The sequence below is a fragment of the Camelina sativa genome, chromosome 11 (assembly GCF_000633955.1).
Source record: "Camelina sativa cultivar DH55 chromosome 11, Cs, whole genome shotgun sequence".
Classification (NCBI taxonomy): Eukaryota; Viridiplantae; Streptophyta; class Magnoliopsida; order Brassicales; family Brassicaceae; genus Camelina; species Camelina sativa.
Window position 1 is genome coordinate 19,354,655 of NC_025695.1, and position 23,361 is coordinate 19,378,015.

The 23,361-nt window shown below is 38.7% G+C and overlaps 1 protein-coding gene and 1 pseudogene across 3 annotated transcripts; both read right to left on the reverse strand.

Annotated features, from left to right (window-relative positions):
* Positions 1-1,438, reverse strand: LOC104723848 (peptidyl-prolyl cis-trans isomerase FKBP62-like). 3 transcript variants are annotated; one of them, XM_010442267.2, is made up of 6 exons: positions 1,199-1,438; positions 1,021-1,113; positions 766-917; positions 402-652; positions 184-259; positions 1-54 (listed from the first exon to the last, which is right to left on the reverse strand). In XM_010442267.2, the coding sequence occupies exons 3-6, from the start codon at positions 883-885 to the stop codon at positions 16-18; spliced, it is 486 nt and encodes a 161-aa protein (XP_010440569.1). In that variant the 5' UTR covers positions 886-917; positions 1,021-1,113; positions 1,199-1,438; the 3' UTR covers positions 1-15. The 3 variants fall into 3 exon arrangements, 2 of the variants coding, with proteins under 2 accessions (XP_010440569.1, XP_010440570.1); XM_010442268.2 differs by having other exon boundaries at positions 23-264; positions 1,199-1,434; XR_757433.2 differs by lacking the exons at positions 1-54; positions 184-259 and having other exon boundaries at positions 638-652; positions 743-917; positions 1,199-1,414.
* LOC109127311 lies at positions 16,958-17,989 on the reverse strand (annotated as a pseudogene).

Genomic DNA, 23,361 nt, shown 5'->3' on the forward strand with positions numbered 1-23,361 from the left:
AATGTTTTCAAGGGCTCATGTGCTCATTGCCTCTCCATCTTTTGATGATTCCTTCTGCAAATTCCCACCAATACAAGATTTGGTTATCATAATAACAATCCCACAATCTACTTTCATCTTTATATAATCATATGATCAAACCATTTGGATTAATTAGAGATACTTATAGTTAACTCTACAAACATGTTTCCATAAAACTTGGCTTCTTTTTTGTTGAACTCCTTCATTTTTTCCTTCAACCTTCTCTATTTCGGCTTCACTTAGCTTCCATGTCATTTGAAAATAAAATAGAAAATACAATGTTGACTTTAGTGTATGAGAAGACATTACAAAAAACTATCCACCTACTCAAAGCTAAATCGGATATAGATAAAAAAGAGTATAAGACTAAGAGAGAGAACCTGTTGTTGGGATCGATTTCAAGGGCCTTCTTGACATCAAACTCAGCCAAGTCTAAATCAGCCAACTCCATGTATGCTTGCGCTCTCCTATAAAACTCACATATCAACGGGCAGTTCATATTATTATATACCTTCTCGTATCTCTTGGACGCCAGGGCATATTTGCCTGCTTTAAACTTGGAGCTTCCTTCTTCCTTTTTAGTTTCAGCTTCTATCTTTTCTTCAGTGTTCATGTCCCATGATTCCCTTTCCTACAAACCCAATAACAACCAAGTGTTGGACTCTTATACTTCCTTACTGGCTGAATTGTGAACAACATAAGCATCTAAAACTACACTAACGTTGTCGTAAGTCACAGATCAACCTCAAAGTACATAGTTGAGATTGGCGGCACCACAGCCAATTCCTGTTTTGACTCATTAGAACCAAAGGCATACTCAAGTTCTACTGTCACCAATGCCACTTCACCCTTTTTCATCTTCATGACAGCTCTATCAAGTCCATCGACCACTTGCTCTGTTTAGGCATCCAACGAATGAGTTACAATGACTAAGTAAACCAGGGAATTCCAGGGCATCCAAGTGGACATTTTTAAGAACATTTGGAAGAGAGTAGTTACCTTCATCTGTTTTGAACTCAAACAGTTCCTCATTCTCACCATGACCTTTCTTCAGAAATACAGTTTCATCTTGAAGTTTCCCAATCAATTTCACTACAAGAAAGAAACAAATAAAAGCCTTGTAAGAAACCATTATGTCAGGTTAAAACATCAGTCTAATAAAGTCTGAAATGCAAACCTTTCACAACTGCCCCATCGTTAGGACGCTCATATCCTTCCCATTCCTTTAAGATTTTCTTCGAATCAACCCACCACCCGTTGGTGAAGGCGGCCAGGTTTGAGCTCCGCAAAAGAAACGTATGGAGTTCTCATGGTCGTCACAATGTTTTTTTGGTCAGATTTGGAAGTAGAGAATTGCGTTAGTGAGATGGTAACTTATATAGGGATGTCTGAATTTATACAATAAGAATATGTAGTAGTGCGAAAATATCTAAATAAGAGGGAATCGAAACGAAATCATACCGTTCAGAATCCACGCCGTTACATTTACGATTGGAATCATTGAGAACTCTTACAAAGCTGAAGATGGAGAAGTGTAGCGATTGGAATAACACTTAATGCATCAAAAGGTGAGATGAAAAAACACCATGAAAATGAATATGAAATGGTAGGGAAAAGGAGAGGGAATCGAGCCATCATATGATACGGCATAGAAGTCTAGACTTCGTCAATGATTTTATTAGGGTAGAAAAACATAAACTATATTTAACTCTTCTATAGTCTGTTGGGCCGATAATATTTTTTTTTTGTAATGTTATGGACTTTTTCATTTGAAAATATAATAACAAAATACAGTTCAAAATATAAGGGTTCATGTAATCTCAAATTTTTGAAGCCCATTAGTATATGATTAATTAGAAACTGCTTAGTGGATAAGTGTTAAAGAATAGGCATGGAAAATTAAATAAGGAGCTGCTAACGTGGCAGCACCAGGAGTGAGTAAAGGTAACTTTATATATGTAGATACTAAACGGAAAAAATGTCATTAAAATCTCCAAGTCTACATTTTCGTTGATTTAAAGCCTGAACTCTACTTTTAGAAAGAAAAAACACCAATTATTTGTTGACTTTCAAATAAATCGCAAACTCTCGTTGACTTAGCTTTTTGAGGCACAACGTTAAGTGGTCAAACGGAGAAATTAAACAGGGTTAATTATCCGTTAACGAGATCCGTTAATAGCAAACGACACTGTTTTTAACACCCTAAAATCCCCAAATTGAGAAATCGATTCTCAATTTCCCCAATTCACAAACCCTAATCGATCTAACCCTAATCGAACATGATATCTTTGATGACGAGAAGATTCCAAATCTCTTTTTTTTATACACCGGAAGAAAGGTCGACCATGATTCTCTTCAGTTCTCGATGTAAAGATTGTTACACCGGCTCCACAAACACACTTCAATGGCACTCCACGGTCGAACGAAGCTACCACCGATGTCTTTGAGCTAGAACTCATCTCGTCAACTCGAAGAAGAAGAGAGAAATCGAAAAAGAAAGGAGAAATTAAAGAAGAATAGATAAATTGAGATCGATTAGGGTTTGTGAATTGGGGAAATTGAGAATCGATTTCTTAATTTGGGGGTTTTAGGGTGTTATAAACAGCATCGTTTTGCTATTAACGGATCTCGTTAACGGATAATTAACCTCGTTTAATTTCTCCATTTGACCACTTAATATTATGCCTCAAAAGGCTAGGTCAACGAGAGTTTGCGATTTATTTGGAAGTCAACAAATAATTGGTGTTTTTTTTCTCCAAAAGCAGAGTTCGGGCTTTAAATCAACAAAAATGTAGTCTTGGAGATTTTAATGACATTTTTCCCGATACTAAACCCAATTTATATGAATTAAGTAACGTTGAGGAGAAAGAAAAAAAACATACTTTCTCCGCTTTTTTATTATTTATCGTTCAAGGTTGTTTCACACAAATTAAAAAAAATCATTAAATATACTATTTTCTTTTTAATATATTTTCTAAATTTTTTACTGGTCCATTAGAACAATTGGATAAAAGTAGAATTTTTACCAAATATTTGCATTGGAAATCTAAAACGACGACTATGATGAAACAAAAATTTAACTCTAAGTAATAAAAAAATTGAGGGAGTAATAAATAAGAGGAGCACACAATATATAATTAATCTTGATTAAGAAATGTGTATATATAATGCTTACAAAGAAAAGAATCATGTTTTCACAAAGTATGTAGTCTTCTCATAATTAATTTTATAAATTATTAAGTTCATGGGTAGGTAAGGTTGCTTCAAAGTAAATGACTGTCTTGGTTATTTTTTGGAATCATTAATGTGTGTGGGATCTCATCCTGTTGTATATCATATGAGGACATTTATTATTCACCGAAGTGTATATACTCTCCCACTTTTTTTCAGTTGAACTATGTACATGAAACAAAACAAAAACAAAAAACAAAAAACAAACAAAAAAAAATAATAATAATCAATGAACAAGTTTTTTGTTAGTGTGAATGTCATAGTTGAATTGTTTTCACATTAATCATTGGAACATAACATTGCAAGCTTTTTCTAAGCAAGATACAATGAATTTATATTGATTCGAAAAAAAAGAAAAAGTCAAGTCGACAAAGAAAAATCGATTTCGTGAAAGTCTTACGGTTTTGTTTCTAGTTGTACGGTAACGTATAGCTATTAAATATTAGCCACTAATATTGACTATGTATTTTATTTTCTTTTATTATATAAATATTGTTTTGCCTAATTTTTTGTTTCAGCTCCAAATCTGAAGCAACAATATAGGAATTATGAATATATTATAACAGTTGGAGTGAGTCTCTCTGAATATTATGTTTTTGGTGTTATGTTCTTTACACTAAGAGAATTTGAACATGAGGAGAGGAGCATTGTTGCATCTAGATGCGTTAGGTATTGTTGTTGCTAAATGAAGAGATGCAAAAGTCCAAAGACTTGCACTTTACAGCGTCAAAAACTTGGAAAAATCTCTTCTCGCTAACTTGTATGAAACACCTAAATTAACCCTAACTGTGTCGTGTATGTACGGAGTTGCCATTTATGATACAGACAACGAGATCACGGACTCCAAAGTAAATTGTGATCTCTTTTACGAATCATGTGGTGTGGCAGCAAGGTACGTATCTCCAAAGTTGTTTGTTCGGTTACCTAAATAATGTTGAAATATTAAAAAAGAAAACATTGCATGAGTAGTGAGTAGTGACAATAATAAGATTCCTGATCGGTTGTTCAAAAGTTTATAAAACGCCAAATTCTATTGCAACTTGCCAGGATAAAAAAAAAAGTCCAATAGAATGTGATGTAAGACATAGAATTATTTCTTGAAATGATTTATAATGTGTGTTGGACATGTAAGGGGAAAGAGGAGAAAGAGGGTCGTTGAGGCTCACACATGCATCCTTTATTCCTTTGTCATCTTTGATTATTCTTCAAATATAATAATTTATGAAATAAAAATAATCCTATCAAAAATTGCCAGCTATTTAGAGGAAGTTGATTTTATTTTTGCAGTGCAAAATAAGTAGTTTATTATTATTTTGTTTTACTTTTATTTATTATTAAACAAATAAAACATATTAAACAGTGTGTTTAATACGAAGCGAACCAACTTTTACGAAAAAGTAAGATGAAGAGATTCAAAATTTAGAAACTAATTATCCAAATGAAAAAAAAATCAAAAATAAAATTCCACTGAAAAAATATCCAAATTCAACACGATCAAAGATATTCTTCAAAATGTTGAAATGTATGTACCTACTAATAATGTGAAATCACCGTGCAATTTGTCATCTGGTCAACTTTTTGCATTTTAGTGTGTGTGTCCAACAAAGTGCTGGGCCATCTATTAGTTCCTTAAAACTTGTAAAAAGAGTTTATAATATAAAAAAAATAAAAAATTGAGTGGCTTCTCTTCACCTTTTCATCATTTTAGAGCAAAGACAAAAACTTTGAATGGAGAAAGGATATCGTAAGTAGATCAAGTGGTTTAAACAAATCAACCATAATAAAAGTAAATCAAATATTTAGTTGTTTATATGCAGATCAAAGGTGACCAGATCTGCATATATTTCTCCTGTATTTACTAAAACAAAAAAGTACTATATTTAATTGTGATCTGTTATTTACCATTCAAAACATCTTCGTTTCCAACTTGTAAGAGATCCGGCCTCATCTCATGCTTACATCTTTATTAAATGACCTAATTAACCTTATCATTTCCACTTATGTACGGGGTTTACCATTTAACTGTATCGACAACATGATCACGAGTTCCGACTTCCGAGTAATTTGTGTGGATCTCAACTCCGAATCTTTTAGTTGGCGGTAACAAGAAGTACTACTAAACTCCGAATCTTTTAGTTCTTTATTTTCTTGTAAAAGTTACTATGAAAATAAGAATTTTTACTACTAAACTCTCACCAAATATTTCATTAACTAAGTATATATCTGATCGAAGTGACAGTGGTGAGAGTAACGTTGTGAAAAAAAAAATGGCTTACTACAACAAAAAAAAGTCATGTTTTCACAATGTCTCTTTAGATTTGTAGTATTACCGTGATTAGTTTTATAGGAGTAAATTATTAAGTTCATGGGTAGGTTTGCTTCAAAGTAAATGATGTCTGTTGGTTATTTTTTGTTTGGAGATAATTAATTTTATGTGGGATTATCATGTTGTACCATTAGCTAGTATCATATGAGGACATTTATGATTCACCGAAGAAGTTTAAATACATAGTCCCATTTTTTTTTTTCACCACTACATGAAACAATATTTAGAAAAAAGGGCCAGATATTTTTGCTAATCTAAATACTGGTACTTTGATTCAGTCTTTGTCTATAAAATAAGCCTGAATAGTTAGAATGAATATTTACAATATCTGACGAAGTCGGATTCTATAGGTACGCCAAGTTTTATTTTAGTGTGAAGGTCACAGTTGAATTGTTTTCAAATTAATCATTGGAATATTGCAAGCTATTCAGAGCAAGATTCAATGAATTTATATTGATTGGAAAAAGAAGATATAAAGTCAAATGAACAAAGAAATATCGATTTTGTGAAAGTCTCACGGTTTTGTTTTTAGTTGTACGGTAACGTATATTAATTATTACCGACTAATAATGACTATTTTATTTTATTATAAATATTGCTTTTCCAAATACAGTGAAACCTCTCTATATATATATATTTTTTTTGTCAATAAAAATATCAATTTATATAAATTAATTGGGAGGAAAAGAATCTACAAATAAAGCATGAGATGGATATGTACTCACTTGGCGTACTAGTGAATCTGTATTTACATTTTCATTTCTTGAAATTAGAAACAAAGAAAAAGAAGAAAACTCTTCCTTGTCTGTCATGATATTGTTAAGGTAGGTCTTGAAGGCCGGCCGGTTTTGAAGGCCGGCCGGTCTTGAGGAGAATACACCATCTTCACCAAATCTGAGCAATCTGTATAAAAAGCCACATCCCGATAGTCATGTCCAATCATGCACCGCATCGCCCAGACAAAGGCTTCGACTTCAGCATGTAATGGGGAAAGACTTCGTCGGAAATTGACGGCTCCCCTCGTCGTCACTGCATCCAAAGAGGACGAACACGTCCACCCTGCTTTCCACGAACCATCTACAAAACACCGATACCCAGCAAAGACACAAGGAAGGTGTCTTATGCCCCCCCAACACCAGCGCTCCAAAGGCACTCGGAATTGTGAAAGATTCCTCATCCACATCCTCGGTCTGTGCCTGTAACCATGTAGACGCCTCTCCTAACGCTACCCTAACGACATCGTCCGGTTTTTCCATTTGATTCTCAAAAACTCTAGCATTCCTCGCCTTCCATATATACCACATAATCCAAGGGAAAGCTGCTATCTGAGAACCCGGATTTGAAGAACCCAGAAAATGATCCACATTGGCATACAGAAAATCTGTGGGGAAGGATATCGATCCGATAGGCACCTGAGCTAGAGCCCAAGCCTGACGTGCTGGTGGACACCGAAAAATAGCATGATTGATTGTTTCCTCATCATCCCCACATCTTGCACAGCCAGAATCACAATCAATACCTCTCCGTCGCAAATTCGAGGTGACCGAAAGACACCCTGATAAAACTTGCCACATAAAATGCCGAATTTTTGGAGGACAGGACACCCTCCAGACCCCCGCTAGAAGAGGAGTAATATCAGGCCCATACCGAATGACCTGAGAAATCCGTTGTTTCGTTAAGTGTTCCGTATCATACCCTGATTTCACTGTATATTTCCCAGATTTCGTAAAATTCCAACCTAGTGAGTCTTCCGACTGAGAGCTACCCAGCGGTAAAGCCACTATCAATGTAACATCGTCCGGAACAAAATGCTCATGGAGCATATCCATACGCCAAAAATTTGTCTAGCGATCGATTAAATGAGAAATTTTTAAAGAAGGGTCCTTAAAAGGTCCCTTGCACAACGCTGGTCTTGGGGATTGAGCCGGTATCCATGGATCAGTCCATATAGAAATGGATTCTCTATAACCAACCTGTTTAATAAGCCCTTTGTGTACCAAAGATCTAGCTTAAACTATAATCTGCCACCCATAAGATGGAGAGTATGATCGTATCAGATCCATACCATTCGAATTCCGGTAATACCTGCCCTTGAAAACCCGAGCGAAAAGAGACTCTGGTGCATCTATCAGGCGCCACAATTGTTTAGCCAACAAGGCTGAATTAAAATCATCAATATTTCTAAAACCCAATCCACCCATCTGTTTACTACCACATAACTTCTCCCAGGCTAACCAATGTATCTCCCGAGATTGGCCTGAACTCCACCAAAACTTTGCCACTGCACTAGTGAGTTTTTGGCAACCGAAAACATGACATAACAAAAGTCGGTACCACAGTAGCAACGGACTTTAGCATCACTTCTTTTCCTCCTCGGGAAAGCTGTTTTGCTGTCCAACCATTTGTGCGGCTATGAAGTCTATCCCGAATAAAGGAGAAAACTTTAGTCTTTGACCCTCCTAAACTCTCAGGTAACCCTAGATAAGAACCCATCCCTCCCAGACTTGTTATTCCAAGGACCTGCTGCACCTCACTCTTCACCCCTTCATCGATTGTGTGCCCAAACTGAACCGAAGACTTGTAAAAATTTATTTGCTGTCCCAACACCGCCTCATAACGCTTTAAGATGTCCAAGATAACACCACATTGATCCTTATCTGCCTTGTAGAGAAATAAGCTATCATCCGCAAATAGCAAGTGCGTAATCGGCGGACATTTATTCGCGACCTTGATCCCTGCTATCCGCTTATCCCGCTCAGCCTTATGAATATTCGCAATTATCACCTCTGTGCAGAGGATAAACAAATAGGGAGATAGCGGATCCCCCTGCCGCAACCCTTTCTCCGGGACTATCAAACCATTAGGTTAACCATTCAACAAAACTTTATATTCAACTGAAGAAACACAAAACAAGATCCAAGATACCCATTTGTCCGCAAAACCCATCTTCTTGACTAATGCCTTAACAAAACCCCACTTGACCCTATCATACGCCTTGCTCATATCCGTTTTTATAGCCATAAAATTTCCTTTACATGACGGATTTTTCCTGAGGCCATGAAACATCTCTTGCGCAATCAGAATGTTATCAGAAATTAGGCGTCCTCTCACCACCATCCCTATCCCCTTCACTCTCTCTTTAATTATTTATACCCCCCTCCTCACTCTTTCCTCCTACCAACCAAAAATCGATTACTCCTTCATACACACCTCCACTCTCATCTCACTTCACCCTCTCATCTCTCTCTTGTTAAACATCGACGAAGCCACTGTCTCGCCATTCAAGCGGAGTACCATCTCACTATCTTGCTCTACCACTCGACTGACACCAGAACAAACGACTCGACCGGAGATCTCGTCTTTACAAAGTCTAACCAGAACCAACACCCGCTGACTCGATCCGCGTGTTATCATCCCGGAGCTGCCTCCCACTGGATCCGGAAAAGTTCAACACTGTTCACGCTGTGTTCCGTCGAGTTGACCAGTGTAGAAAAACCGACGTCCCTACAAACCGACACGGACCAGCAACGCAAGTTTCTCCACGAGGACGACGAAGTCGTCACGCTCGAGCCAGCAATCGTTGACTCGACCGTATACACCATCTCACTCTCTCTGCTCGAACACATCAACTCACTTCACCCTTCTCTCCTTGCCTTTTTTCACGAAGTCGTTCCCCTCGCGTCACACCGTCGCCACTCGATCGACCTCATCACAGACAACGTTTCTCCACCTGACTCGATCGACAACGAAGCTCACCACTTGAAAGATGCCTCTAGAAGCACTGCCGTGTCGATTTTCTCACGCGAACAAACAAGCTCCGACTCGATCGAAGGCGCTCTCACTTGAAGATAAGCTCAACGTCGTGCGACTCGACGCATCCGACTCGATCGACAACGACTTAGAGCTACTCCTGGAACCAACATTCTCTCTGACTCGATTGACCCCATCTAAGACAATGTTTCTCCACCCGACTCGATCGACAACGAAGAACGTCTCTCGACCTGCTCGACTCGATCTACGTTGCTGTTTCTCCACCACTCGATAGATGTTGCTTGCTTCTCCTCAACGACATAACTCGCCTTCTCCAACTCAACCAACGCTCGACTCGATCGACCGTCCCGGAGCTGCTACCCGAGACGCCTATCATCGATCTTTTGCGTTTGCTTATTCCCAACACCTTAGCTCTCTCATTGATCTTTGTGATTGGTATTATTGCCTGGTCACTAACCTACTAATCTTTGATTTTGAGTTTGAATTGTCTCAGCTTTACAATGTGTGATAATTTTTGGAATGAGATGTATGGGTGTGAGGTACCAGGTCGTATTGTTACTTCTAAGCCGTCTTCTTAGGGCGCTGAGTGAAGCAGAGCAGTAAAACGATCTAGTAAGGACAAGGATTGTGGCAAGAAGCCAGTGCAATAGAGGGATGAAGGTAGCGATTATGAGATTGATCTGGCTCGCGAGAGTGCAGCGTCAAGGAATCTGTTAAAAGAAGTCCGAGTCGAAGCTATCTCCCCAGGAGTATTACGATTTGTTTCAACAACATGAGTTTATGGGAACAAGATATCCCCACAGTTAAACCATAGAGGACCTTGGTATAGCATAGGATGTAGAATATCTTTTCGGCCAATGCAACCTTAGCATGCTTATGAACACGCCGAAGAACGCTTATAGAGAGGAAATCATCCAGCTTTTAAGCTCCTTGCAAGTTCACCTGTTCTCGGATGCGCCTGAGATGTAGTCGGATGGCAGTTTAGGCTATTTCACCTTTATGATACATGGTCAGACAGCCTTACTGTGAGACAACTTAAGGACGTGTTTGGATTCACTAGTGGGACAGGCACTGCACCAGAAATTGACAGGGAAGAAGCATCGTCATTATGGGCGTCGATTAGCACTGAGCAGCGCTTCAACGCATCAAGGTCGAAGGGGTTGCTAATAAGAAGCCCAGTCTTGAGATACTTCCACAGGGCTATTTCTAACGTCTTCTATGCGAAGGAGATCACTGAACTCGTCACCAAGGCAGAGCTCGACATGTTGGATTTGGTACTCAAGGACCTGTTGAAGAAGACTACAGAGGGTGTTATGCTTAGAGGTGACACATCATACACATCATTCGCCTTCTTCTTGTTGAACCATCTGCAGACTTACAAGACGTGGGTGGTGAGACTGAACAAAACTCATTCTCCGGGAGTTATGTGTATGGGAGGGGTTTTGACATGGATCTTAGAAGCAGCAGGCATTCCTCTCTCCTTCGAACTCGTTTCCACCGCGTTGGATAGATATGAACCACCTGAAATATATTCACACTCTGGAGTGGGAGCATAAGCATGGAAAGTTTGTCTATAGATTTGTTCACCCAGTGGTTGATGAAGTCAGGATTCTTCTTCCTTGTGCGAATCTAACAACGATCATGAATGATGAGAACATTGAGTTTATTCCTAATAGAAGCGTTTTGTATGTTGAGGGTGAGGATCAGAGAATGGAGATCTCTGCAGAAGAAGACACTCGGATGGAGGAGGATCAAGAAGACTACCATCTTAAAAGGTATCACTTTGACAAGTACACAACACCCAGACTAGGAAAGGGTGTTAAGGAGGCTCATGAGCGGCTCAACAAGCTCCAACGCTGGACAAGGCAAGGGACAAGGCATAAAAGTCTCTTAAGACAACTATTACACACTTCATGAGTAAGTTCAGTTGCACTTCTCACAACACTGCTATCCCAATGCCCTCCCAGGATGTCATGCCAATACAGGGACGTTTGTCCACACGTCTTAAGCCAACTCGCCAAGCACTTCAACCACCAGCACGCCGGTCTGCTTACACGCCACAGACGCAACAACCCTCTCCAGCTTGTCCACGACATTCTTCTCATGAGCCCCGGGAAAAAGCACGAAGGTCGTTAAAGAAAGCCAAAAAGGGAACTTAATCAAGTCACCCAGTCGAGCTTCAACAAGGAGGTCCTTCTGAGCACCTATTTGAAACAGTGGTTGAGCAGTAGCATGAGTCTCAGATTGAATATCAGACCATACCAGCGACAGAGGAGCAAAATGAGCATCAAGGAGACTATGAGGCTACTGAAGTTGTTGTGGTGGTATAGTACCATGGTGAGTCTAGAGTCGATGACATGCAGTGTGACGAGCAGCCGAACATGTATCAGAACACGCAAGCGGTTGAGCAGCAAGTCGACCAACCAGCTGAGGTCACTCTTGTAGATCCTGTAAATACCATCTCATCTTTGCATTGCATTGCTTTTGTTGTGATTCTCAAATCCTTCTTCAAGTTTTTCTTACACAAAGGACTGTGTAATTTGAGTTTGGGGGAGGGTTTGAGATGAAGTATGTGATGATGTTTTCTGTGATTCTTATTTCAAATTTTTGCATCATATCATGTTTGAGTCTGCATTCATCTATTTGAATAGAAAAACCATAGAAATTTGAAATTTTTTTTTGAAAATTTCTACAAAAACAGAGTGTTCATGTAGTTTGCATTTGGATATTAGGATTGAGTCTAGTGTTATTCAAATAGGGTTGTTGCATTTAGCATAGGGTTTGATGATGATTGTAACCTTGTTAGCATGCTGAATTCAATAGGATAGGATCAAGGCCCTTGTTATTAGTTCTTTGATACATGTTGATTGAACTTGAAATGTAAGACTAAACCAGGTTTTGAATTCTTGAAATTGCATTCTAGTCTTGATTGAAGCATGTTTTGAATTGACATCATTACCTATCTACCTGAACCTAATCCTGACTTGCAATTATCCTGTTATGCATTGAAGTTGAACTCATGGATACCATATAAATACTTGGATTATCTTTCTCCTTTTTACCACCCTTGTTAATCCAAGTAGTTGATTCCCAGATTTGGAACAGCTTCCCACACCCTTAACCAACCATTCTTTCAAGCCAATTGTATTCTTGAGTGTGAGGCCTTTTCCGAGTTGAGCTTGTTAGACAGTGTTAGGTTCTAGCCGACACCGACAAGAGTAGGATCCTGTGTAATTCTAGTTCACATTTTCCAGACTAGTAGGACTAGGGGAGAACCCCATTTTGGGGTTTGGGATTGGATTTGTACTGAAAAGGGTAAAGAGTATTTAGGAGGGGGAATGAGTTTTCAAGGTTTACAAGTCTAGTAAAATATGTGGGTTGTGCAATGTAAAAGAGTTATTGGTTCTGGACATAGAAAGAAAAGTTTAGACAAAGAAGAGAAAGCAAAATGCTTAAGAAGTCTAGAGTTCTAAGAAAGAAAAGAAAGAGAACCATAGTGATAAAAAAATTTCCCATTCGCTAGATTGATATGAAGTTAACTCCTCCTAAGGATAAGTGAAACGATTGAGAGAATGGGTTTAAAAAGAGTTATGGATGACCGGTAAAGATAGGACCAACTTCTGGGTTAGAAAGTTAGAGCTAAGTTTCCTTAGGACCTTTGGGTAGACGGGACACTGCTCTTGTATGTATTAATTGGTTTCAACCTTTAGCCTTCTCTTAAGCTCAACTCATCTTCGCGAGAGAACCCTGTTCTATATTGTTAAAACCACTTGCAAAGGAGACCATTTTTGTCTCTACCCCGGCACTCCAGCCAAATGAGTTTGATGACATTGCATAGTTTGATTCATGGTTCTTTGTTAATGAATGTTAAAGGGAATGATAGAAATGATGACATGTGTAGATAAGGTTCAGAATCGTTTCAGGTTGTGATGAGCTTGTCTAAAGTTTTTAAATAGAGTTCCTTCACCATGCATCATAGAACTAAAAACAAGGACCTTGATTCTAACTACTCTATTCAGCATGTTTTAGGTTCTGAGACCCCATCTTCAAACCTCTCTTCCATACTTTGTTCTTGATTGTTTGCTTGAGGACAAGCAAAGAATCAGTTTGGGGGTNTGCATTGAAGTTGAACTCATGGATACCATATAAATACTTGGATTATCTTTCTCCTTTTTACCACCCTTGTTAATCCAAGTAGTTGATTCCCAGATTTGGAACAGCTTCCCACACCCTTAACCAACCATTCTTTCAAGCCAATTGTATTCTTGAGTGTGAGGCCTTTTCCGAGTTGAGCTTGTTAGACAGTGTTAGGTTCTAGCCGACACCGACAAGAGTAGGATCCTGTGTAATTCTAGTTCACATTTTCCAGACTAGTAGGACTAGGGGAGAACCCCATTTTGGGGTTTGGGATTGGATTTGTACTGAAAAGGGTAAAGAGTATTTAGGAGGGGGAATGAGTTTTCAAGGTTTACAAGTCTAGTAAAATATGTGGGTTGTGCAATGTAAAAGAGTTATTGGTTCTGGACATAGAAAGAAAAGTTTAGACAAAGAAGAGAAAGCAAAATGCTTAAGAAGTCTAGAGTTCTAAGAAAGAAAAGAAAGAGAACCATAGTGATAAAAAAATTTCCCATTCGCTAGATTGATATGAAGTTAACTCCTCCTAAGGATAAGTGAAACGATTGAGAGAATGGGTTTAAAAAGAGTTATGGATGACCGGTAAAGATAGGACCAACTTCTGGGTTAGAAAGTTAGAGCTAAGTTTCCTTAGGACCTTTGGGTAGACGGGACACTGCTCTTGTATGTATTAATTGGTTTCAACCTTTAGCCTTCTCTTAAGCTCAACTCATCTTCGCGAGAGAACCCTGTTCTATATTGTTAAAACCACTTGCAAAGGAGACCATTTTTGTCTCTACCCCGGCACTCCAGCCAAATGAGTTTGATGACATTGCATAGTTTGATTCATGGTTCTTTGTTAATGAATGTTAAAGGGAATGATAGAAATGATGACATGTGTAGATAAGGTTCAGAATCGTTTCAGGTTGTGATGAGCTTGTCTAAAGTTTTTAAATAGAGTTCCTTCACCATGCATCATAGAACTAAAAACAAGGACCTTGATTCTAACTACTCTATTCAGCATGTTTTAGGTTCTGAGACCCCATCTTCAAACCTCTCTTCCATACTTTGTTCTTGATTGTTTGCTTGAGGACAAGCAAAGAATCAGTTTGGGGGTGTTGATATGTATATATTTTACACTCTTTCATCATGCATTTGTCATTCATTTTGTTCTCTTAACTCATTGATTTGCATTGTTTTTAGTCTCTTTTGCATAATATGCATGTCTAGGTAGTCTTTGCATTTGTATTGCATGCATCTTGCATTTTGGAGTTGTTTCAGGTGTTTTAGGAGATGTCCAAACCATCAAAAGCAAACAGGGAGCAGGAATGCAGTCCAGCGACTCGATCTACACTACTCAGCGACCCAACCTTACACGTCTTTGATCGAGTCGAGTGAAGATTTTATTTTGAGATTCAGCTTTCGACGTCTTCGTCAAAGTTGTAGAGAATTGAATCATCTTTCCAATATCTTTCCAATGTTGTTATTCAAATAGGGCTGTTGCATTTATCATGAGTTATTGCGGTTTTAGTGGATGCACGTACGTTCTGAATTCCGACTAGACCTGCACGCAAAGGAGAGCTCCCACTCGATCAGATGTTAGCAGCGGCTCGACCAAGACGTCCCATGAGGGCTCCTGAGCACCCTCAAGACGCGACTTGATCAGCAGCTCTCAGACGACACTTTTCAAGCTGCCACTCGATCGACGATTTCAAGCTGCCACTCGATCGACGTTCTCAAGGTGCCACTCGATCTACGATTTCAAGCTACCACTCAATCAACGATCTCAAGCCGCCATTTGATCAAACTTCCTAGACTCCGATTCGATCGGCACTCTCACGATGCGACTCAATCGACGCTCTTAAACCGACGTCCTGGTTTTTTTCTGAAGACGCGTCCGAGAAGAGTTCCCGAACCGACGCTCTATCTTGTCATTTTTTGTTTTAGGGATTTCCATGTTTTACTATAAATACGTTTTGTTAAGTTTTTACTCAGACATCTCATTTTTTGTTCTTTTCCTTAAGGTTTACCTAGCAACCTAAACGTTGTGAGACATTGTAATCTGATATCTTAGAGTTTATTCAGTTTTTGCATTTGATTTCTTTTATAAAGTTGTTCATCCCATTTTTATCTATCTAATAATGCTTGATTCAATATTTTCTGAGTTTGTATCGTTGATGATGATTTCTAGATCCGAGTAGTGTTAGAGTTCTTGAGGATGGGATAAATTAGGTGGAAGATCTTAGTATTTAGGGTGTTTAAGCTTAGATTTGTATAATTCCCTTCTGGACTAGAGTTAAAAATTCTAATTTCTCTCTGATCAATTGGAACTAGCTCTTAGACATTTCCACACCCAAAAGGTGTTTGATGAAATGTCTGACCAACTAGTGCCAGAGACTTATATTCCTAGCCTAAGAGATTAGTTGTCTAGGATGTTTGTTGACATAAATGAACTTGTTTGTCATGCCTGCTTGATCATGTTTCTCTAGTGAGAGATAGGTTTGGAAGTTATTAAGTCTGAGTAGCTTTTGTCAAGAGATTGGATTAGCTAAGTCGTTATGGTCATTGTCTGGGGATAGTTTGCCTGTGGCATGTTAAACACTCTATAGACTAGGAGACTCCACTGACATCAATTACTCTCATCCTTAGGACTCCTATCTTTCTGATTGTATTGCATTCCTGAGACCGTTTCTATTTTTGCTATCTAGTTCATGCTTAGAATCATTTTTGCTCTTACTTATTCATGTTCGCTTCTTGTCATGCATTTTCTTTTCTAGTTATGTAGTTCGTTTTCGTTTTACATTCTATTCATTCTAGGATTGTTAGATATAAACCCACTCTCTGAATTGGCTTGACTTGTGACACGTTGATTGCATCTTGATTGCTAGCAACATCCCATTTGGATTGACACCTTAAGTACTACAACTACATGAGGTTAATTGAACCTGCTAAGATAGACATACAAAAATCCTAGTATCAAGGTACACATGGTGCAATAAGAGGGAGGATGGGGTCATCTGAGATGTCACACTACAAGAAAAAAGGGATTTACGACTGCACTAATAGTCACTAAATAGTCGCTAATTCATTCATAACGACTAAGTTATGACTAATAACCGTTGTCGTAAATGATAGTCGGTAAGGAAATTCAGTCGTAACATAGTCGGTAAATAGCGACAATATTACGACTATGACACGTACTCGTAAAAGTAGTCGTAATTTAGTCTTTAATATTTACGACTATTTAATGACAATGTTACGATTAATAAAATGTGAACACTACTAGTTTGAGAATAGTTGTGATTTATATGTTAAATTATGCGACTCCCATGTTTGAGAATAGTTGTGATTTAGTCTTACCATGTTTTTCATCCGGCGTTGACATATCTCATAGAAAAAATGTTGCACTATCCCTGTTATCAATGGATCCCAAGTGTGTGTTTTCTAGGAAAAAAAAAAGAATTAAGTTAGTGAAAAACAACAATTAAAACCTATCTATGAATGATATATGACAGAAAACTATACCGCAAACTCAAGGAAGTATATTTCTCGTCTCTCCGGAGGCACACATGACCAATTATAGTATGGACCATCAATTTTATTTGTAAAAACCTTACTAATCTTCTGCACCAGTTCTGATTTGACATCACGAGTAAACCTCATAACATAAGAATCAAGTCAGAATCAAGCGTAATCGTAAACCATACCAAAGTCATTTAAAATCAAATAAAAAAACACATGTACTCTTCTACTTACTACTCTTCTAGTTACTACTAACTGATGAGAGACTTGGGAATGACAAAACAATAGTCAATAGTGATGTTTGTCTGCAACCGAGTTGTGTGTCATCTAAAAGGAACGAATCACGACTCTAATCTAGAAGAAAACATATGAAAACATGTACTTTTCTAGTTAGTAAGTATAACTGATGAAACACTTGAGAATGACAAAACATTTTTTTATATGAAATTTAAACGTGTTTACATACCAAGTCGTGTTAGGCTTCGGTTCCGGAGAGAGGACGGTGGTAAAAGTATGACGGTCCGACACCATAAGTATGGCGTTAAGAGCCCTCAACGTGTCCTTTTGGAGTTCCGGCAACAGTGGATCTGACAGGTCGAAGTTGTTACCTTGAGAAGAAGGATGAGTTTGAGCGTGAGAATTCTGAATTGGAGATCTTGCAGAATCATGCAAAGGATTCGATTGAACCGGAGGATTGTTTTGAACTTCTGGTAATGACCAAGTTGGTTGGTCTTCAACGCTTCGATTCCAGGAGTTCTGAAATAGGATCTGTGGTGGTGGATAGTTTCTGACCTGCGGTGCGGCTGACGTCGATAGTTGGGGGGAAACGCGTACTTGTTCTTGAGGCGTCTGAGGCGTAGGATTTTGAGCCGCTGGCGTGAACTTGTATTGAGGCGGTAGAGGGTTGACTTTTCTCACCTTGGACGAAAGGTTAGAGCCACCGGGTCTGAGAGAATCGTTGGGGACAACATTCCTATTTCGTCCAGGCTTCTTAAAAGGAGGCATCGTAAGTATCTTGTTGAGATGGCTTAGGTGAAGAGGAAGACGAAGAAAAGACAGATCGGAGATTGAGAGCCTCGGCGATTGAGAGAATCGGCGATTGAGAAAATCGGCAACGAAGAAGGATGGTGAGAAATGAAAGATTAGGGTTGTAAAATTAGGGTTAGGCCGTTTGTTATGGGCTGGACCGCGTAAATGGATTTCCAGGTTTAATTAACCCAAAATGTTTTAAACTTAGTCGCGGATGAGTTGGTGTGTAATTTTATTTTAGAAAGTTGGGCTTGTTTTGGAGTCCAAAATCTGGTCCAACACGTAATAACCATGTTTAAACCCAATATTTTGAAGTTAGTCACTTGTTTGTCGCCAATCAGTAGCCAAAATTAATTTTATAAAAAAACATATAATTTAATTTAGTTTAAAGTCAATCAAGAGGGAAAACTTATACTATGATTAGGTATTTGATTGGGCCTTCCTATGCTGACGAATGCATCCTTCCTCTTCTCAAGCTATAAGAAGTACGTACTTTAAGATGGAAAGGATTGAACTCTAACTCAGAAGTGGAATTCACAGCTATTACTACTATAGTTGTCTTTCATTAACAGTTCCTCCTGTAACTCAAGAATTGTAAGTTGATNGAAGTCAATGTGGTTAGCAGCCACTGTCCCGACCTTTTCTGTCACTCCTTCGTTTGAAAGGAGCTTCTCGCCGTTATAAACTCAGCTCTTTTTCCGGCTTTACTGATTATATCAGTTTAGACCTTACCTTGGGATTGGTTTTTTTCCTTTAAGGCTGACCCTTCTTATAGAAAATTGGCATCTAGAAAACAACATAAATGGACTTTCCCTGGGATTTATTTACTAAAGGGTAGTTCTTTGAGTTACAAACGCATCAATCAGATTCTGACCTGAAAAGAAATGTGATCGTATTGGAAACGTCTTCGGTTCTTTGATCCATTATGTGGTGCGAAATCTCACATAACATGTCTCATTCATATTCAAAGCAGACTGACTTCATGCTCAATCAGTAGCAAGTTTACTTCATCCCCGGGGACCGGTCCAGTAGAGGAGCGAAAACCAGGCGGCTACTCTACTGGTGCTGCTCTCTCCGTAGCCAAAATGCGCCTTTTTTTAGGGATTTTTCTAAAGATCTTGGCAAATTATTTCAAAAGAATGCAGCCATGGACGAACGAGGCTTTCATGTATCCGTTCTAGTGACAGCATTCCTACTTTTATTATCACTCCCGGTACTGGCAGGGGCAATTACCATGTTATTAACCGATCAAAACTTTAATACAACCTTTTTTGATCCCGCTGGAGGGGGAGACCCAATTTTATACCAGCATCTCTTTTGGCTCTTCGGTCATCCAAAGGTGTATATTCTCATTCTGCCTGGATTCGGTATCATAAGTCATATCGTTTCGACTTGCATGTGTTAAGCATATAGCTAGCGTTCCTTCTGAGCTAGGATCAAACTCTTCTTTTGACTATGATTGGGCCCTGCAGTGGTAGAACCTCGTGAACCGGGCGTACTGCTTCCCAACCTTCTCTTTAGATCCTGATCCTTTATTAGAGGAGATAGCTTTACTTTTTTATAAGAGCCATTTGGTCTTTGTACGTGTTATTTTGCGAGGCTGTCAGGTTGGCTTGTGAGGATGGGGAGAAAGCGGGCCGAGTTCTAAGATCACTGAGGGGAAGGTTGGTCATAAATTTGGTGAGACACGTAAACTCAGACTTTCGAGAACAAATATTGGACCGGAAAGAAACATAGTTATTAAAAGCATACTACTTAATTATATATACACTACATAATATATTGATCACTTAAAATTTACAAAACATTACTTACATATATACTTAATATAGTAAAAATTACATTTTTATTTTTAAATTAAAATTACATTTATGACTTAGCATAAATGAAGATACTAATTTTAGAAATTCAGATCTACTGATTCATATACATTTTCTTGAGCTTCACCTTCATAGGTAATTTTTCACTTTGCAACTAATTCACATATGCAGTTATAGAAAACAAAAGCTCAAGTCGAAACAATTTTCTAAGACAATAAGTATAGATATGGTAAAGCAAGCATTAAAAATTTGACATTATGGGTTAATTTTGTTTGTACCTTTGAAAATGAGAATAATATGAGAATGCCACAACATGATGCTTGTATTTATAGTTTATATGTGAAGAATGCCACAACATTAGTCGCTGTATAGTCGCCAACTTACCGACTCATAGACTGAGTCGCTACGTAGTCGCCAAATTAGCTACTTTGATGCAACTAAATTAAGTTCTTCCCATTTAGTCGTATAATGGTCGATAATCAACGACTACATTACCGACTATTGTATTTGGTCAGCATATAACGTCTGAGTTACGACTAAATTTACGCAGTGTTAACTTGGTAGCTACATCGTCGGCAAGTAGTTGGGAAAATAAGTGACTACGTATTTAGTCACCAATCGTAGTCGTAAATACCCCGTTTTCTTGTAGTGTCACTTTTACATTTCAGAGGAGGAGACGAAGCTTCACAGACCTTTTAAGTTTGTAAATGCAGTAGTGACGCACCCGGAGTACCAAAAAGAACTTGCAGACAAATGGCGAGAGTCTCCACCACTCTTTCATTCTACATCTATGATGCATAGATTCTCTATATCTTTAAAGGGACTTAAACCATTGCTGAGAAATATGGGGAAGTAAGTTGTGGGCACCATCACGAAAAGAACCAAAACGACTTATAATCTTCTCTGTGAACTGCAGCAGGCGACGATGACCAATCCCTTTTCACAAGCTGTGCGTGAGGAGGCATAAGCTTTTGCAAAATGGAGGAATTTATCAGATATTGAGGAACGTTATTTGCAACAAAAGGTCAAACTTCAGTGGCTGAAAGTTGGTGATCAAAATAATAAAGCTTTCTATGCTTCTGCAAGACTTAGAGGGTTGCAAAATAGTATTAAGGAGATCCAATGTGATGATGGGAGTGATGCCAGCTTGCAGGATCAAATCAAGCTTGAAGCAGTAAAATATTCCATATTTCCTTTCTTTTTCGCTAACAGACTATGTGGAATGGTCTCATGAGGAGCTGGAAGACATTCTAGAGTTTAAATGTGATGAGAATGACAAGACTCTACTTACTAGTGAGGTGACTAACGACGAGATTAAGAAGGTGTTATTTGCAATGCCGGTTAATATATCTCCTAGGCATGATGATTTTAATAAGGAGTTTTTTCAAAGAATCATGGTCTGTGGTGGGAGGCGATTGTGTGATTGTTGTCCAATCTTTTTTCCAGACAGTCTTTTTGCCTAAATGGGTCAACTCAACCATCTTAGCTCTAATTTCAAAGAATAAGACAGCACAAGTGATGAAAGATTATAGACTGATATCGTGTTGTAACATTCTCCACAATATCATCTCCAAGATCCTTGCAAATAGACTTAAGATACTTCTCCAAAGTTCATTTCTCCCAACCAATCTGCCTTTGTTAAGGATAGACTGTTTATGGAAAATCTCCTCTTGGCTACAGAAATCGTCAAAGATTATCACAAGGATACATCTCTCCAAGGTGTGTTATGCAAATAGACATTTCCAAAGCCTTTGACTCTGTGCACTGGAAATTCCTCCTCAACACATTGCAAGCTCGGGATTTCCGAGAGAAGTTTGTGCGTTGGATACAAATCTGTGTAACCACTGCCTCCTTCTCTATACAGGTTAATGGAGAGCTTGCCGACTATTTTGATAGCAAGAGAGGACTTCGCCTAGGCTGTTCGCTTAGTCCCTGTCTCTTTGTCATCTGTATGAATGTCCTCCCCCACAAGTTAGACAAGGCTGCAAAGGACAAAAAATTTGGTTTCAACTTGAATTGTAAGTAAATGCAACTCATTCACCTATGTTTTGCAGATGACATGATGGTCTTTGTGGATGGATAACATCGGTCCATTGAGGGTGCATTGGAGGTTTTTGATGATTTTACAATACATTATGGGTTAAGAATCAGCATTGAGAAGTATATTATCTACATGGCGGGTATCCCTCCGTATAAACGAGCAGAGATACTCTAGCTGTCCCATTTACTCATGGTCTCTTATCAGTCTGATACCTTGGTTTTTTCCTCTTAACCAAAATAATATCATCTGAGGATTATCTTCCCCTTCTGGAAAAAATACGCTCGCAAATAAGCTCATGGACTGCAAGGAAACACTCCTTTGCAGGTAGACTGCAACTCATCAGCTTTGTAATCTTTAGTACCACAAATTTCATAAAGCATGAATCACCACAATTGACAAGTTATGCTCTGCTTTCTTGTGGTATGTTCTCTCCTTGAGTTCTAAAAACGCTAAGGTCACTTGGTCCGAGGTTTGTTTGCCCAAAAATGAGGGTGGACTAGGCCTCTGATCGATAGAGGAGGCAAACATAGTCACTGTTTTAAAGTTTATTTGGCGAATCCTCTCAGCTAAAGACTCCTTATGGGTGAAGTGGGTGAAGCGACATCTCATCCGCATTGGCTCCTTGTGGTATGAGAAAGGTGGCTCCTCTTCTGGTTCTTGGATTTGGAGGAAACTCCTCAAATATAGAGACAGAGCAAAACAGTTTTATCGGTTCTAGGTGAAAAATGGAAGTTCCACCACTTTTGGGTTTGATGATTGGAGTCCTTTGGGTTGCATTTATGACAAACTTGGCGATAGAGGTCCTATACATCTCGGAATCCCGCAATCAAGCTTTGTGGCTGATGCGATGAATATGACCAAGCGGAGGATGCATAGACAACATTTGCTTAATCAATTTGAAGAGGGGATACATAATTGTCAACTTTCACGTGTTCCGGGGGAACAAGATGTGGCACTTTGGAAAGGAAAGAATGATTGTTACCTTGGTAAGTTCATGACAAAGGATACCTGGTCTCTAATTCGCGAAGCCAAACCAGTCATGGAGAGTCACAAAGCCATCTAGTTTCCCTTTGTGACGCTGAAGTTTTCTTTCATCACCTGGTTAGTGGTAAAAAACAGAGTATCCACAGGGGAGAGAATGCAGGCCTCGAACCAAAATGTAAACACGAGTTGTATCTTATGTAGTCATCCGCTGAAAACAACAGAGCACTTGTTCTTCCAATGCCCATATTCACAAAAGGTGTGGGACGAGCTAGTTAAGGGGATTCTCACAGACAACAAATTGGCTAGAGGTAGTGACTTTACTCGCTGGCAACGAGTTGGATAAATCTAAAAAGTTCTCATGGGTTACATATTTCAGAATACGATCCACTCTTTGTGGAGGGAGAGAAATGATCGGCGACATGGAGAGAACCCATCTATGATGGATAAGTTTTTTAAACTAATTATAAAAACGTCCACAACCGACTAAGTACAATCGGAAGGGG